The sequence below is a fragment of the Myiozetetes cayanensis genome, unplaced genomic scaffold, assembly GCF_022539395.1.
Source record: "Myiozetetes cayanensis isolate MyiCay16 unplaced genomic scaffold, myiCay2020 scf207, whole genome shotgun sequence".
Lineage (NCBI taxonomy): Eukaryota > Metazoa > Chordata > Aves > Passeriformes > Tyrannidae > Myiozetetes > Myiozetetes cayanensis.
Genome location: NW_026087420.1, coordinates 1 through 16371, shown reverse-complemented (window position 1 = coordinate 16371; position 16371 = coordinate 1). Strand labels below are relative to the sequence as shown.

At 57.4% G+C, this 16371-nt stretch overlaps 1 protein-coding gene and 1 long non-coding RNA gene across 3 annotated transcripts; both read left to right on the top strand.

Moving 5' to 3' along the window:
• Nucleotides 1–15759, top strand: LOC126641367 (pre-mRNA-processing factor 39-like; the record flags this gene model as incomplete). The annotated part of the gene is made up of 13 exons (XM_050317949.1): nt 1–240; nt 860–1024; nt 1902–2027; nt 5308–5430; nt 5677–5799; nt 6097–6255; nt 6358–6593; nt 6676–6843; nt 9989–10164; nt 11982–12196; nt 13273–13437; nt 14377–14503; nt 15623–15759. Coding segments are annotated over exons 1-13 (2160 nt in total), but the record flags the coding sequence as incomplete, so codon positions are not given.
• LOC126641369 (uncharacterized) lies at nt 6850–9418 on the top strand. Of its 2 annotated transcripts, none has more exons than XR_007629241.1 (3): nt 6850–6999; nt 7536–7671; nt 8954–9418. It is a non-coding gene; the product is annotated as an uncharacterized LOC126641369 (long non-coding RNA). The 2 variants fall into 2 exon arrangements; XR_007629242.1 differs by lacking the exons at nt 7536–7671; nt 8954–9418 and adding exons at nt 7154–7291; nt 7672–7803.
• Nucleotides 15760–16371: the final 612 nt, after the last annotated feature.

Genomic DNA, 16371 nt, shown 5'->3' with positions numbered 1-16371 from the left:
ATGGCCCGTCTCTATGGTCCTGGCGGCGCTCCCGGAAGCCGCTCTGTCCCCCCCATCGTGGCCCGTCTCTATGGTGCCGCTCCCCGCGCCGCGGGTCCTCCCGCCTGCCAGGCGGCGCTGCCCGCCCCGCCCGCGGCGCTTCCGGCCGCTCCGGGCCGCCACTTCCGGGAGCCGCGCGCGGCGATGGCGGCCGAGGGGCCCGAGGAGGGGCCGGGGGGCCCTGGGGGACGGGGACGGCAGGTGAGACCCCGGGGGATGGGGAGACCCCGGGGCCCTGGGGGACGGGGACGGCGGTGAGACCCCCGGGAGGGGCTGGGGGACGGGGACGGCGGTGAGACCCCGGGGAGGGATGGGGGAGACTCCGGGGAGGGGATGGGAGACCCCGGGGCCCGGGACGGGGACGGCGGTGAGACTCGGGGCCTTGGGGGCTGGGGGCGTGAGGGGGCGAGGCTGAGGGGATATTGGGGGTCTGAGGGGTTTGGGGATGTTTGGGGGTTCTGAGGGGGTTGGGGATGTTTGGGGGAATTTGGGGATGTTTGGGAGTCTGAGGGAATTTGGGGGGCTGAGGGGATTTGGGGATTTTGGGGAGGAGCTGAGGGAATTGGGGGACTGGGGGGTTTGGGGGAGCTGAGGGAGGGTCTGTTGGAATTTGGGGTGAATGGGAATGAATTGGGGGAGGGGCAGAGCCAGGGGTGTTAGGGGGAGGGGGTGGAAACGCTCCAGGATCCCCCTCCCCAAATTAATTAATGCGCCCCTTTTTTTACCCCCTTATTTCTCTGCCCCCCTTTTCTCTGTCCCCCCTCCAGCCCCCAGCCGAGCCCCCCTCTCCCCTCCCCCTTCCCTCCTCCCCTCCCCAGAGCGTCAACGGGGGCTCCTCCTCGGGCCCCGCCCCCGAGGAGCCCCCCCAGGAGCCCCCGGCCCTGTCCCCCCTGCCCCCGAGTTCGAGCGGCTCTGGGGGGCGGCCCAGGCGAACCCGCACGACTTCGGCGCCTGGACCGACCTGCTGGGCTACGTCGAGCAGGAGGTGGGGCTGGGGGGTCGTTAGCGCCGGTAATTAGCGACTCATTAACCTGGGGGGAGGGGGAGGGGGGCCCATTGTCCACTTTCCTCCCCCCACAAAAAAATCCCGCTGTGCCTCCCGTGAAAATTCCGGTTTCTTCCTTTAAGTTTTGGTCTCCTGTCCTTAAAATCTCCGGTTTTCCCCCTTTGAAAACGCCCGATTTTAGCCCTGTAAAAATTCTGATTTTCCCCCTTAAAATCTCCAAGTTCTCCCCTGCAAAAATCCTGATTTCCCCCCTGTAAAAATCCTTATTTCCCCTGTCAAAATCTCTGATTTTCCGCCTTTAAAAACTCCCAATTTCAGCCCTGTAAAAATCCTGATTCCCCCCTTAAAAATTCCAGTGCCCCCTTAAAATCTCTTTTTTTCCCCCTGTAAAAATCTCGACTTTTTCTCCCTTAAAATCTTCCGATTTCCCCCATTCAAAATCCCCAATTTCACCCCTTTAAAAACTCTTTTTTCCCTTGTAAAAATCCCAATTTCCCCCCATTCAAAACCCCAATTTCCGCCCTGTAAAAACCCCAATTTCCCCCCTTTAAAACCCACAATTCCCCCCCTTAAAACCCCCAATTCCCCCCATTCAAAACCCCAATTTCCACCCTGTAAAAACCCCAATTTCCCCTCTTGAGATCTTCCCATTTCCCCCCTTAAAATCTTCCAATTTCCCCCCATTCAAAACCCCAATTCCCCCATTCAAAACCCCAACTCCCCCCTCAAAAACCCCAATCCCCTCTTCAAAACCCCCAATTCCCCTCACCCCCATTCCCCCCCTCACCCCCCATCTCCTCAGATCCTCCATTCCCACCCCATTTCCCCCCCAACCCCTGGGTTTTTGCCCCCCCAGAACCTGCTGAGCGGCGCCCGCCGCGCCTTCGACGCCTTCTTCGGGCACTACCCCTACTGCTACGGCTACTGGAAGAAATTCGCCGACATGGAGCGGCGCCTGGGGAGCACCCGCACCGCTGAGGAGGTGGGGATGGCACTTACTGGGGAGAAATCCTCTTTTTTATCTCATTTAGGGGGAAATTCCTCCTTTTTCCTGGGTTTGGGGGTAAATGGAGCGGCACCTCGGCAGCACCCGCACCGCTGAGGAGGTGGGGATGGATCCTCTGTGGTGTTTGGGGGCAAAATCCCTCCTTTTTCCTGATTTTTGGGGGAAAAATCCTCCTTTTCCTGGGTTTGGGGGTAAATGGAGCAGCGCCTGGGGAGCACCCGCACTGCTGAGGAGGTGGGGATGGATCCTCTGAGGTGTTTGGGGGCAAAATCCCTCCTTTTTCCTGATTTTTGGGGGAAAAATCCTCCTTTTCCTGGGTTTGGGGGTAAATGGAGCAGCGCCTGGGGAGCACCCGCACCGCTGAGGAGGTGGGGATGGATCTTCTGAGAGAAAAATCTCCTTTTTATCTCATTTAGGGGGGTAAATCCTCCTTTTCCTGGGTTTGGGGGTAAATGGAGCGGCCCCTCGGGAGCGCCCGCACCGCTGAGGAGGTGGGGAGGGGTCCTGAGGGGGGAAATTCCTCCTTTTTATCTCATTTAGGGGGGAAATTGCTCCTTTTTCCTGGGTTTGGGGGGGAAATTCCTCTTCTCTTCATCCTTCAGGGGGGAAATTCCTCCTTTTTACCTGATTTAGGGGAGGAAATTCCTCCTTTTTCCTGGGTTTGGGGGTAAATGGAGCGGCGCCTCGGCAGCACCCGCACCGCTGAGGAGGTGGGGAGGGGTCCTAAGGGGGAAATTCCTCTTCTCTTCATCCTTCAGGGGAGAAATTCCTCCTTTTTACCTCATTTGGGGGGAAAATTCCTCCTTTTTCCTGGGTCTGGGGGTAAATGGAGCAGCCCCTCGGCAGCACCCGCACCGCTGAGGAGGTGGGGAGGGGTCCTAGGGGGGAAAAATCTCATTTTTACCTCATTTAGGGGGGAAATTGCTCCTTTTTTTGGGTTTGGGGAGGAAATTCCTCCTTTTTACCTCATTTGGGGGGAAAATTCCTCCTTTTTCCTGGGTCTGGGGTGGGAATTCCCCCATTTTCCTGGGTTTGGGGGTAATGGAGCAGCCCTCGGCAGCGCCCGCACTGCTGAGGAGGTGGGAGGGGTCCTGAGGGGAAAAATCCTCCTTTTTATTTCATTTAGGGGGGAAATTCCTCCTTTTTCCTGGGTTTGGGGGTAAATGGAGCGGCCCCTCGGCAGCACCCGCACTGCTGAGGAGGTGGGGATGGATCCTCTGTGGTGTTTGGGGGCAAAATCCCTCCTTTTTCCTGATTTTTGGGGGAAAAATCCTCCTTTTTCCTGGGTTTGGGGGTAAATGGAGCGGCCCCTCGGCAGCACCCGCAACGCTGAGGAGGTGGGGAGGGGTCCTGAGGGGGAAAAATCCTCTTTTCTTCTTGATTTGGGGGTTAAATCCTCCTTTTTCCTGGGTTTGGGGGAGAAAATCCCCCATTTTCCTGAGTTTGGGGTTAAATGGAGCGGCGCCTGGGGAGCACCCGCACTGCTGAGGAGGTGGGGATGGATTCTCTGAGGTGTTTTTGGGGAAATTCCTCCTTTTTCCTGGGTTTGGGGGGAAAATCCCTCCTTTTTCCTGGGTTTGGGGGTAAATGGAGCGGCACCTCGGCAGCACCCGCACCGCTGAGGAGGTGGGGATGGATCCTCTGTGGTGTTTGGGGGCAAAATCCCTCCTTTTTCCTGATTTTTGGGGGAAAAATCCTCCTTTTCCTGGGTTTGGGGGTAAATGGAGCAGCGCCTGGGGAGCACCCGCACTGCTGAGGAGGTGGGGATGGATCCTCTGAGGTGTTTGGGGGCAAAATCCCTCCTTTTTCCTGATTTTTGGGGGAAAAATCCTCCTTTTCCTGGGTTTGGGGGTAAATGGAGCAGCGCCTGGGGAGCACCCGCACCGCTGAGGAGGTGGGGATGGATCTTCTGAGAGAAAAATCTCCTTTTTATCTCATTTAGGGGGGTAAATCCTCCTTTTCCTGGGTTTGGGGGTAAATGGAGCGGCCCCTCGGGAGCGCCCGCACCGCTGAGGAGGTGGGGAGGGGTCCTGAGGGGGGAAATTCCTCCTTTTTATCTCATTTAGGGGGGAAATTGCTCCTTTTTCCTGGGTTTGGGGGGGAAATTCCTCTTCTCTTCATCCTTCAGGGGGGAAATTCCTCCTTTTTACCTGATTTAGGGGAGGAAATTCCTCCTTTTTCCTGGGTTTGGGGGTAAATGGAGCGGCGCCTCGGCAGCACCCGCACCGCTGAGGAGGTGGGGAGGGGTCCTAAGGGGGAAATTCCTCTTCTCTTCATCCTTCAGGGGAGAAATTCCTCCTTTTTACCTCATTTGGGGGGAAAATTCCTCCTTTTTCCTGGGTCTGGGGGTAAATGGAGCAGCCCCTCGGCAGCACCCGCACCGCTGAGGAGGTGGGGAGGGGTCCTAGGGGGGAAAAATCTCATTTTTACCTCATTTAGGGGGGAAATTGCTCCTTTTTTTGGGTTTGGGGAGGAAATTCCTCCTTTTTACCTCATTTGGGGGGAAAATTCCTCCTTTTTCCTGGGTCTGGGGTGGGAATTCCCCCATTTTCCTGGGTTTGGGGGTAAATGGAGCAGCCCCTCGGCAGCGCCCGCACTGCTGAGGAGGTGGGGAGGGGTCCTGAGGGGGAAAAAATCCTCCTTTTTATTTCATTTAGGGGGGAAATTCCTCCTTTTTCCTGGGTTTGGGGGTAAATGGAGCGGCCCCTCGGCAGCACCCGCACTGCTGAGGAGGTGGGGATGGATCCTCTGTGGTGTTTGGGGGCAAAATCCCTCCTTTTTCCTGATTTTTGGGGGAAAAATCCTCCTTTTCCTGGGTTTGGGGGTAAATGGAGCGGCCCCTCGGCAGCACCCGCACTGCTGAGGAGGTGGGGATGGATTCTCTGAGAGAAAAATCTGCTTCTTTCCCTCTTTTGGGGGGAAATTCCTCCTTTTTCCTGGGTTTGGGGGTAAATGGAGCGGCCCCTCGGCAGCACCCGCACCGCTGAGGAGGTGGGGAGGGGTCCTGAGAGGGGAAATTCCTCCTTTTTAGCTCATTTAAGAGGGAAATTCCTCCTTTTTCCTGGGTTTGGGGGTAAATGGAGCGGCGCCTCGGCAGCGCCCACACTGCTGAGGAGGTGGGGATGGATCCTCTGGGGGAAAAATCTCCTTCTTTCCCTTTTTTTGGGGGAAAAATCCTCCTTTTTCCTGGTTTGTGGGGGTAAATCCCCTTCTCTTCCTGCTTTGGGGGGAAGTCCATTCCATCCCCTTCCTGCAGGTTCTGGAGCGTGGCCTGCAGTCCATCCCGTTATCCATGGATTTATGGATCCATTCCATCTCCTTCCTGCAGTCCATCCCGTTATCCATGGATTTATGGATCCATTCCCTGTTATTCCTGCAGGTTTTGGAGCGTGGCCTGCAGTCCATCCCGTTATCCATGGATTTATGGATCCATTACATCTCCTTCCTGCAGTCCATCCCGTTATCCATGGATTTATGGATCCATTCCATCTCCTTCCTGCAGTCCATCCCGTTATCCATGGATTTATGGATCCATTCCATCCCATTTTCCCAGGTTTTGGAGCGTGGCCTGCAGTCCATCCCGTTATCCATGGATTTATGGATCCATTCCATCCCATTTTCCCAGGTTTTGGAGCGTGGCCTGCAGTCCATCCCGTTATCCATGGATCTCTGGATCCATTCCATCTCCTTCCTGCAGTCCATCCCGTTATCCATGGATTTATGGATCCATTCCATCCCATTTTCCCAGGTTTTGGAGCGTGGCCTGCAGTCCATCCCGTTATCCATGGATTTATGGATCCATTACATCTCCTTCCTGCAGTCCATCCCGTTATCCATGGATTTATGGATCCATTCCCTGTTATTCCTGCAGGTTTTGGAGCGTGGCCTGCAGTCCATCCCGTTATCCATGGATTTATGGATCCATTACATCTCCTTCCTGCAGTCCATCCTGCTATCCATGGATTTATGGATCCATTCCATCTCCTTCCTGCAGTCCATCCCGTTATCCATGGATTTATGGATCCATTCCCTGTTATTCCTGCAGGTTTTGGAGCGTGGCCTGCAGTCCATCCCGTTATCCATGGATTTATGGATCCATTCCATCTCCTTCCTGCAGTCCATCCCGTTATCCATGGATTTATGGATCCATTCCCTCTCCTTCCTGCAGTCCATCCCGTTATCCATGGATTTATGGATCCATTCCCTCTCCTTCCTGCAGTCCATCCCGTTATCCATGGATTTATGGATCCATTCCATCTCCTTCCTGCAGTCCATCCCGTTATCCATGGATTTATGGATCCATTACATCTCCTTCCTGCAGTCCATCCCGTTATCCATGGATTTGTGGATCCATTCCATCTCCTTCCTGCAGTCCATCCCGTTATCCATGGATTTATGGATCCATTCCATCCCATTTTCCCAGGTTTTGGAGCGTGGCCTGCAGTCCATCCCGTTATCCATGGATTTGTGGATCCATTACATCTCCTTCCTGCAGTCCACCCTGGACATGGCCCAGCCCGAGTCTGTCCAGAAGGTTCGCGGGTGAGTCCTGGGGGGTTCTGGGGGGGTCTCCCCGCTCTCCCCTCCCCCCTTGCCCTCCCCCCTGACCCCCCCTGCCCCCCAGGGCGTTCGAGGCGGCGGTGGCGGCGGCAGGGATGGATTTCCGCTCGGACAAGCTCTGGGAATTGTACGTGGAGTGGGAGCGGGAGCGGGGGGAGCTGCGGGCGGTCACCGCCATCTACGACCGCCTGCTGTCCATGCCCACCCAGCTCTACAGCCACCACTGGGACAGGTGATCCCTTGGGAAGGGGGAATTCCTGATGGGAAACATCCCTGGGGGGGGAAATTCCTGATGGGAAACATCCCTGGGGGGAAAAATTCCATCAAATTCCATCTACGACCGCCTGCTGTCCATGCCCACCCAGCTCTACAGCCACCACTGGGACAGGTACCCCCAATTCCTGATGGGAAACATCCCTGGGAGAGGGAATTCCTGATGGGAAACAGCCCTGGGGTGGGGAATTCCACCTGGGAAACATCCCTGGGGTGGGGGGATCCCTGCTGTCCATGCCCACCCAGCTCTACAGCCACCACTGGGACAGGTATTCCTGTGGGATAACAGCCTTGGGAAGGGGGAATTCCTGATGGGAAACATCCCTGGGGGGTAAAATTCCATCAAATTCCATCTACGACCGCCTGCTGTCCATGCCCACCCAGCTCTACAGCCACCACTGGGACAGGTACCCCCAATTCCTGATGGGAAACATCCCTGGGGGGGGAAATTCCTGATGGGAAACATCCCTGGGATGGGGGGATCCCTGCTGTCCATGCCCACCCAGCTCTACAGCCACCACTGGGACAGGTGATGGAATTCCCATGGGATAACAGCCTTGGGAAGGGGGAATTCCTGATGGGAAACATCCCTGGGGTGGGGGGATCCCTGCTGTCCATGCCCACCCAGCTCTACAGCCACCACTGGGACAGGTACCCCCAATTCCTGTGGGATAACAGCCCTGGGAGAGGGAATTCCTGATGGGAAACAGCCCTGGGGGGGGAAATTCCATCAAATTCCATCCCTGCTGTCCATGCCCACCCAGCTCTACAGCCACCACTGGGACAGGTACCCCCAATTCCTGATGGGAAACATCCCTGGGAGAGGGAATTCCTGATGGGAAACATCCCTGGGGGGGGAAATTCCTGATGGGAAACATCCCTGGGGGGAAAAATTCCATCAAATTCCATCCCTGCTGTCCATGCCCACCCAGCTCTACAACCACCACTGGGACAGGTGATGGAATTCCTGTGGGATAACAGCCTTGGGAAGGGGAATTCCTGATGGGAAACATCCCTGGGGTGGGGATTCCTGATGGGAAACATCCCTGGGGTGGGGGGGATTCCTGCTGTCCATGCCCACCCAGCTCTACAGCCACCACTGGGACAGGTGATGGAATTCCCATGGGATAACAGCCCTGGGAGAGGGAATTCCTGATGGGAAACATCCTGGGGGGGGGAATTCCACCTGGGAAACATCCCTGGGGTGGGGGGATCCCTGCTGTCCATGCCCACCCAGCTCTACAGCCACCACTGGGACAGGTACCCCCAATTCCTGATGGGAAACATCCCTGGGAGAGGGAATTCCTGATGGGAAACATCCCTGGGGGGAGAAATTCCACCTGGGAAACATCCCTGGGGTGGGGGAATTCCTGATGGGAAACATCCTGGGGGAAATTCCTGATGGGAAACATCCCTGGGGTGGGGGGATCCCTGCTGTCCATGCCCACCCAGCTCTACAGCCACCACTGGGACAGGTATTCCTGTGGGATAACAGCCTTGGGATGGGGGGATTCCACCTGGGAAACATCCCTGGGGTGGGGATTCCTGATGGGAAACATCCCTGGGGGGAAAAATTCCATCAAATTCCATCTACGACCGCCTGCTGTCCATGCCCACCCAGCTCTACAGCCACCACTGGGACAGGTACCCCCAATTCCTGATGGGAAACATCCCTGGGAGAGGGAATTCCTGATGGGAAACATCCCTGGGAGAGGGAATTCCACCTGGGAAACATCCTGGGGGGGGGAATTCCACCTGGGAAACATCCCTGGGATGGGGGGATCCCTGCTGTCCATGCCCACCCAGCTCTACAGCCACCACTGGGACAGGTGATGGAATTCCCGTGGGATAACAGCCCTGGGATGGGGGAATTCCTGATGGGAAACATCCCTGGGGTTGGGGGGGATTCCTGCTGTCCATGCCCACCCAGCTCTACAGCCACCACTGGGACAGGTGATCCCTTGGGAAGGGGGAATTCCTGATGGGAAACAGCCCTGGGGGGGGAAATTCCATCAAATTCCATCCCTGCTGTCCATGCCCACCCAGCTCTGCAGCCACCACTGGGACAGGTGATGGAATTCCCGTGGGATAACAGCCCTGGGAGAGGGAATTCCTGCAGGGAAACACCCCAGGAGAGGGATTCAGCTCTGGGAAACGTCCCTGGGATGGGGGGATTCCTGATGGGAAACCTCCCTGGGGTCCCTGGGATGGGGATTCGCTCCTGGGAAAGACCACGGAGAGGGAAATTCATGCCTGGAAAACACGGGGGGAGGGGAAAATTCAGGTTTTTTTGGATGGAAATGGGTGGGTTTGGATAGAAATGGATGGGTTTGGGATGGAAATGGGTGGGTTTGGATGGAAATGGAAGGATTTGGCTGGAAATGAGCAGATTTAGCTGGAATTGGACTTTGTTTTGGGTGGAAATGGGGGAAGTTGGATGGAAATGGGCTTTGTTTTGGATGGAAATGGGCAGATTTGGGTGGAAATGGGCAGATTTGGCTGTAAATGTGTAGATTTTTGGTGATAACAACAGGAAAGGGGCAGGGGATGGGTTTTTTGGGGGGGGAAAGGGCAGGGGATTTTTTTTGGGGGGGAAAAGAGCAAGGAATATTTTTTGGGGGAAAAGGGTCAGGGTGTTTTTGGGGGAAGGGACAGGGGCTGGTTTTTTGGGAGGAAAGGATTTTGGGGGGAAAGGAGCAGGGGGTGTTTTTGGGGAGGAAAAAGAGCAAGGAATATTTTTGGGGGAAAATGGGACAGGGGCAGTTTTTGGGGGGAAGAGGCAGGGATTTTTAGGGGAAAAGGGACAGGGGATGTTTTTGTGGGGAAGGGATTTTGGGGGGAAAGGGCAGGGGATGTTTTTTTGGGGAAGGGATTTTTGGGGAAAGGGACAGGGATTTTTTAGGGGAAAGGGGCAGGGGATATTTTTGGGGGAAAGGCACAAGGGCTGTTTTTTTGGGGGGGAAAAGAGGCAGGGGCTGTTTTTTTTTGGGGGGGAAAGGATTTTTTTTGGGGGGAAAGGAGCAGGGGCTGGTTTTTTTTGGGGGGGAGGGGGCAATTGAGGCTGTGCCCCGAGTCCACCCTTGGAATTTTTGGAATTCCCCCAGGTTCAAGGAGCACGTCCTGCACAACCCCCCCCGGGCCATCCTGTCCCCCGAGGAGCTGCTGTGGGTGCAGTCCAAGCTGGCCACGGAGCCCCCCCCGAAGCCCCCCGAGCCCGAGGGCACTGAGGGACCCCGGGAGGAGCCCCAGCACGGACGGCAAAGGGGGCTGGGGGGCTCAGGTACCCCTGGGGGGATGGGGGGCTCAGGTACCCTGGGGCTGGGGGATGGGGGCTGGGGGCTCAGGTACCCCTGGGGGCTCAGGTACCCCTGGGGGATGGGGGGCTCAGGTACCCTGGGAGCTCAGGTACCCCCTGGGGGTGGGGGGCTCAGGTACCCCTGGGGAGATGGGGGGCTCAGGTACCCCTGGGGGCTGGGGGATGGGGGGCTGGGGGGCTCAGGTACCCCTGGGGGCTCAGGTGCCCTGGGGATGGGGGATGGGGGGGCTGGGGGCTCAGGTATCCCTGGGGCTGGGGGATGGGGGGCTGGGGGCTCAGGTACCCTGGGAGCTCAGGTACCCCTGGGGATGGGGGCTCAGGTACCCTGGGAGCTCAGGTACCCCTGGGAGGATGGGGAGCTCAGGTATCCCCTGGGGGGCTGGGGGGCTGGGGGCTCAGGTACCCCTGGGAGGGCTGGGGGCTCAGGTACCCCTGGGGGGCTGGGGGCTCAGGTACCCCTGGGGGCTGGGGGGCTGGGGGCTCAGGTACCCCTGGGAGGGGCTGGGGGCCAGGGGGCTCAGGTACCCCTGGGGGATGGGGGGATGGGGGCTCAGGTACCCCTGGGGGCTCAGGTACCCCTGGGGGATGGGGGCTCAGGTGCCTCGGGGGCTGGGGGGCTCAGATACCCTGGGAGGCTGGGGCTCAGATACCCCTGGGAGCTCAGGTACCCCTGGGGGGCTCGGGGGCTCAGGTACCCCTGGGGGGGCTGGGGGGCTCAGGTACCCCTGGGGGATGGGGGGCTGGGGGCTCAGGCACCCTGGAGGCTGGGGGCTCAGGTACCCCTGGGAGGGGCTGGGGGCTCAGGTACCCCTGGGGCTGGGGCTCAGGCACCCTGGGGGGATGGGGGCTCAGGCACCCCTGGGGGCTGGGGGCTGGGGACTCAGGTACCCAGGGGATGGGGGGCTCAGGTACCCTGGGCTGGGGGCTGGGGGACTCAGGTGCTCCTGGGGCTGGGGGCTCAGGCTACCCCTGGGGCTCAGGTACCCCTGGAGGATGGGGGGCTGGGGGCTCAGGTGCCCCTGGGGATGGGGGGCTCAGGTACCCCTGGGGGCTGGGGGGGCTCAGGTGCCCCTGGGGGCCAGGGGCTCAGGTACCCTGGAGGGGCTGGGGGCTCAGGTGCCCTGGGGCTCAGGTACCCCTGGGGGCTGGGGGCTCAGGTACCCCTGGGGGCGGCTGGGGGCCAGGGGCTCAGGTACCCCTGGGGAGCTGGGGGCTCAGGTGCCCTGGGGCTGGGGGACTCAGGTGCCCCTGGAGAGCTCTAGGTACCCCTGGGGTAGGGGGGATGCTGGGGGCTCAGGTATCCCTGAGGTGGACAATCCCCTTATCCTGCAGGTTAGGGGGTTTGGGGTGGGTAAATCCCCCTCTTAGGAGAGGTTTTCTGGGGGTTAAATCCCTTTTTTTTTCCATTTTAGGGGGAGTTTTCTGGGGGTTAAATCCTTTTTTTCCCATTTTAGGAGAGATTTTCTGGGGGGTTAAATTTTCCTTTTTTTAGGGTTTTTAGGGTTGGTAAATCCCCCTTTTTCCCTCTTTTAGGGGAGGTTTTCTGGGGGTTAAATCCCTTTTTTTCCCATTTTAGGGGAGGTTTTTGGGGGGTTAAATCTTCCCTTTTTTAGCATTTTTGGGATGGGTAAATCCCCCTTTTTCCCCATTTTAGGGGGTTTTTTGGGGTGGGTGAATCCCCCTCTTAGGGGAGGTTTTCTGGGGGTTAAATCCCTTTTTTCCCCCCATTTTAGGGTAGGTTTTTTGGGGGTAAATCTTTCTTTTTTAATTTTTTTGGGTGGGTAAATCCCCCTTCCCCCCGTTTCGGGGGGTTCTGGGTGTCCCCCTCGTTTCTGGGGGGTCTCTCCCCGTGTCCCCCCCTCCTCCCAGCCCGTCCCTGCCCCTGCAGGAGGAGCTGGACCAGGAGAAGATCCGGGAGCTCGTGATTTCCATGAGGCAGCAAATCCACGCCCAGAACGAGGCCGAGGTCGGAAAGCGCTGGAACTTCGAGGACGGGGTGGGTAGGGCTGGGCTCGACCCCCCTGGGGGGAGAACTGGGCTCAAATCCCCCCAAAAATCCCATCTAGGGGGGAGAAACTGGGCTTAAATTCTCCCTGGGGGGAGAACTGGGCTCAAATCCCCCCCAAAAATCCCCCCTGGGGGGAGAACTGGGCTCAAATCCCCCCAAAATCCCATCTGGAATGGGGTAGAACTGGCCTTGACCCCCCTGGGGGGAGAATTGGGCTCAAATCCCCCCAAAATCCCATCTGGGGGAAAAAACTGGGCTTAAATCCTCTCTGGGGGGGGAAACTGGGCTCAAATCCCCCCCAAAAATCCCACCTAGGGGGGGAAAACTGGGCTCAAATCCCCCCAAAATCCCCCCTGGAACAGGGTAGAGCTGGGCTTGAAACCCCTGGGGGGAAAATTGGGCTCAAATCCCCCCAAAATCCCACCTGGAACAGGGTGGAGCTGGGCTCGACCCCCCTGGGGGGAGAATTGGGATCAAATCCCCCCAAAAATCCCATCTGGAAAGGGGTAGGGCTGGGCTTGACCCCCCTGGGGGCAGAACTGGGATCAAATCCCCCCAAAAATCCCATCTGGGGGGGAAAACTGGGCTTGACCCCCCCCAATCCCCCCATCTGACCCCCCAAACCCCCCAATTTCAGATCAGCGCCCCTATTTGGGATTGCGACCCCCAAACCCCCCCAAATTTCAGATCAAGCGGCCCTATTTGGGATTGTGACCCCCAAACCCTGTGTTTGACCCCCAAACCTCCCCAAATCCCCCAATTTCAGATCAAACGGCCCTATTTGGGATTGTGACCCCCAAACCCCCTATTTGGGATTGTGACCCCCAAACACCCCCTAATTTGGGATTTTGACCCCCCAAACCCCCAATTCCAGATCAGCGCCCTATTTGGGATTGTGACTCCCCAAACCCCCCAAACCCCCCAATTCCAGATCAAGCGTCCCTATTTCCACGTGAAGCCGCTGGAGCGGGCTCAGCTGCGGAACTGGCGCGAGTACCTGGATTTATTTGGGATTGTGACCCCCCCATTTGGGATTTTGACCCCCCAAATCCCCCCAATTCCAGATCAAACGTCCCTATTTCCACGTGAAGCCGCTGGAGCGGGCTCAGCTGCGGAACTGGCGCGAGTACCTGGACTTCGAGGTGGCCTCGGGGAACCACGAGCGCACGATCGTGCTCTTCGAGCGCTGCGTCATCGCCTGCGCCCTCTACGAGGAGTTCTGGATCAAGGTGCCCCCGGTCCCGCCACTTCCCCCACTTTTTATTCCTTTTTCCCCCTTTTTCCCCCTTTTTCCTGCTTTTTTATCTCATTTTTCCTGCCTTTTTTCCCCATTTTTCCTGCCTTTTTCCCCATTTTTCCTGCTTTTTTATCTCATTTTTTCTGCTTTTTTTCCTCATTTTTTCTGCTTTTTTTCCTCATTTTCCCCCCCATTTCCCCCCATTTTCCCTCTTTTTTTCCCCATTTCCCCCTTTTCCCCCATTTTGTCCCCATTTCCCCTTATTTCCCCCCTTTTTGCCACATTTCCTCCTGTTTTCCCCCATTTTTCCCCATTTCCCTCCCATTTCCCCCCCATTTTGTCCCCATTTCCCCTCATTTTTCCTCTCATTTTTTCTCCCCATTTTCCCTTCATTTTCCCCCATTTTCCCTCTCATTTTCCCCTCATTTTCCCCCATTTCCCCCCCATTTTGTCCCCATTTCCCCTCATTTTTCCTCTCATTTTTCCCCCCATTTTCCCTTCATTTTCCCCCCATTTTCCCCTCATTTTCCCCTCATTTTTCCCCCCATTTTCCCCCTATTTTCCCCATTTCCCCCATTTTCCCCTCATTTTCCCCCATTTTCCCCATTTTTCCCCATTTTCCCTCATTTTCCCCCATTTTTCCCCCATTTTCCCCCATTTCCCCCATTTTCCCCCATTTCCCCCATTTTCCCCCTCATTTCCCCCCATTTCCCCCCATTTTCCCCTCATTTTCCCCCATTTCCCCCATTTTCTCCCCATTTTCCCCCATTTTTCCCCCTCATTTCCCCCATTTTGTCCCCATTTTCCCTCATTTTCCCCCATTTTCCCCTCATTTTCCCCCCCATTTTCCCTCATTTTCCCCCCATTTTCCCCTCATTTTCCCCCCATTTTCCCCCATTTTCCCCTCAGTTTCCCCCATTTCCCTGCTCAGTACACACGATATTTGGAGTCCCGGACCGTGCCCGGCGCCCGCAGCGTCTTCCAGAGAGCCTGCGGGTTCCACCTGCCCCGAAAACCCAACATCCACCTGCTCTGGGCGGCCTTCGAGGAGAAACAAGGTCAGGGCGGACCCGAAATCTGGGATGGGGACCCCAAAAAATCCCAGGGGAGCCCCAAAATCGGATGGGACCCCCAAAAAATCCCAGGGGAGCCCCAAAATCTGGGGTGGGGACCCAGAAAATCCCAGGGGAGCCCAAAAATCTGGGATGGGACCCAGAAAATCCCAGGGGGTCCCCAAAATCTGGGATGGGGACCCCAAAAAATCCCAGGGGGAGCCCCGAAATCTGGGATGGGACCCCCAAAAAATCCCAGGGGAGCCCCGAAATCCGGGATGGGACCCGGAAAATCCCAGGGGAGCCCTGAAATCTGGGATGGGACCCAAAAAATCCCAGAGGAACCTGAAAATCTGGGATGGGCCCCCCAAAACATCCCAGGGGAGCCCTGAAATCTGGGATGGGGACCCAGAAAATCCCAGGGGAACCCCAAAATCCAGGATGGGGACCCAGAAAATCCCAGGGGAGACCCGAAGTCTGGGATGGGACCCCAAAAAATCCCAGGTAATGTGGAGGAGGCGCATCCTGCAGGGGTTTGAGCTGGCTGTGCCGGGCCTGGCCATGGTTCTGGGATTCCAGGGACCCCCATACCCATTTAGGGACCCCAATAACCCCATTTTTTCCCCTTTTTTCCCCCTTTTTTCCCCATTTCCCTATCCCAGGTAACGTGGACGAGGCTCGGCGCATCCTGCATGGTTTTGAGCTGGCTGTTCCCGGCCTGGCCATGGTGCTGTGATTCCAGGGACCCCAATAACCCCCCCAGGGACCCCAATAACCCCCCAGGGACCCCAATAACTCCCCCAGGACCCCAATAACCCCATTTTTCCCCCATTTTTTTACTCTCAGGTAACGTGGACGAGGCTCGGCGCATCCTCCATGGGTTTGAGCAGGTTGTCCCCGGCCTGGCCATGGTGCTGTGATTCCAGGGACCCCCATACCCATTTAGGGACCCCAATAACCCCATTTTTCTCCTATCCCAGGTAACGTGGACGAGGCTCGGCGCATCCTCCATGGTTTTGAGCTCGCTGTCCCCGGCCTGGCCATGGTGCTGTGATTCCAGGGACCCCAATAACCCCCCCAGGGACCCCAATAACCCCATTTTTTCCCCATTTTTCCCTATCCCAGGTAACGTGGAGGAGGCTCGGCGCATCCTGCAGGGTTTCGAGCTGGCTGTCCCCGGCCTGGCCATGGTGAGGCTGCGCAGGGTGAGCCTGGAGCGCCCAGAACCCCCCAGGGACCCCAATAACCCCTTTTTTCCCCCTTTTTTTATCTCAGGTAACGTGGAGGAGGCTCGGCGCATCCTGCAGGGGTTCGAGCTGGCTGTCCCCGGCCTGGCCATGGTGCTGTGATTCCAGGGACCCCAATAACCCCCCCAGGGACCCCAATAACCCCTTTTTTTCCCCATTTTTTCCCTATCCCAGGTAACGTGGACGAGGCTCGGCGCATCCTCCATGGTTTTGAGCAGGTTGTCCCCGGCCTGGCCATGGTGCTGTGATTCCAGGGACCCCATACCCATTTAGGGACCCCAATAACCCCATTTTTTCCCCATTTTTTCCCTACCCTCAGGTAACGTGGACGAGGCTCGGCGCATCCTGCAGGGTTTCGAGCTGGCTGTCCCCGGCCTGGCCATGGTGCTGTGATTCCAGGGACCCCAATAACCCCAGGACTAATAACCCCCAGGGACCCCAATAACCCCATTTCTCCTATCCCAGGTAACGTGGACGAGGCTCGGCGCATCCTGCAGGGTTTTGAGGCCGCTGTCCCCGGCCTGGCCATGGTGCTGTGATTCCAGGGACCCCAACACCCACTTAGGGGACCCCAACAATCCCCTCTAGGACCCCAACAACCCCCCTAGGGACCCCAATAACACCCCA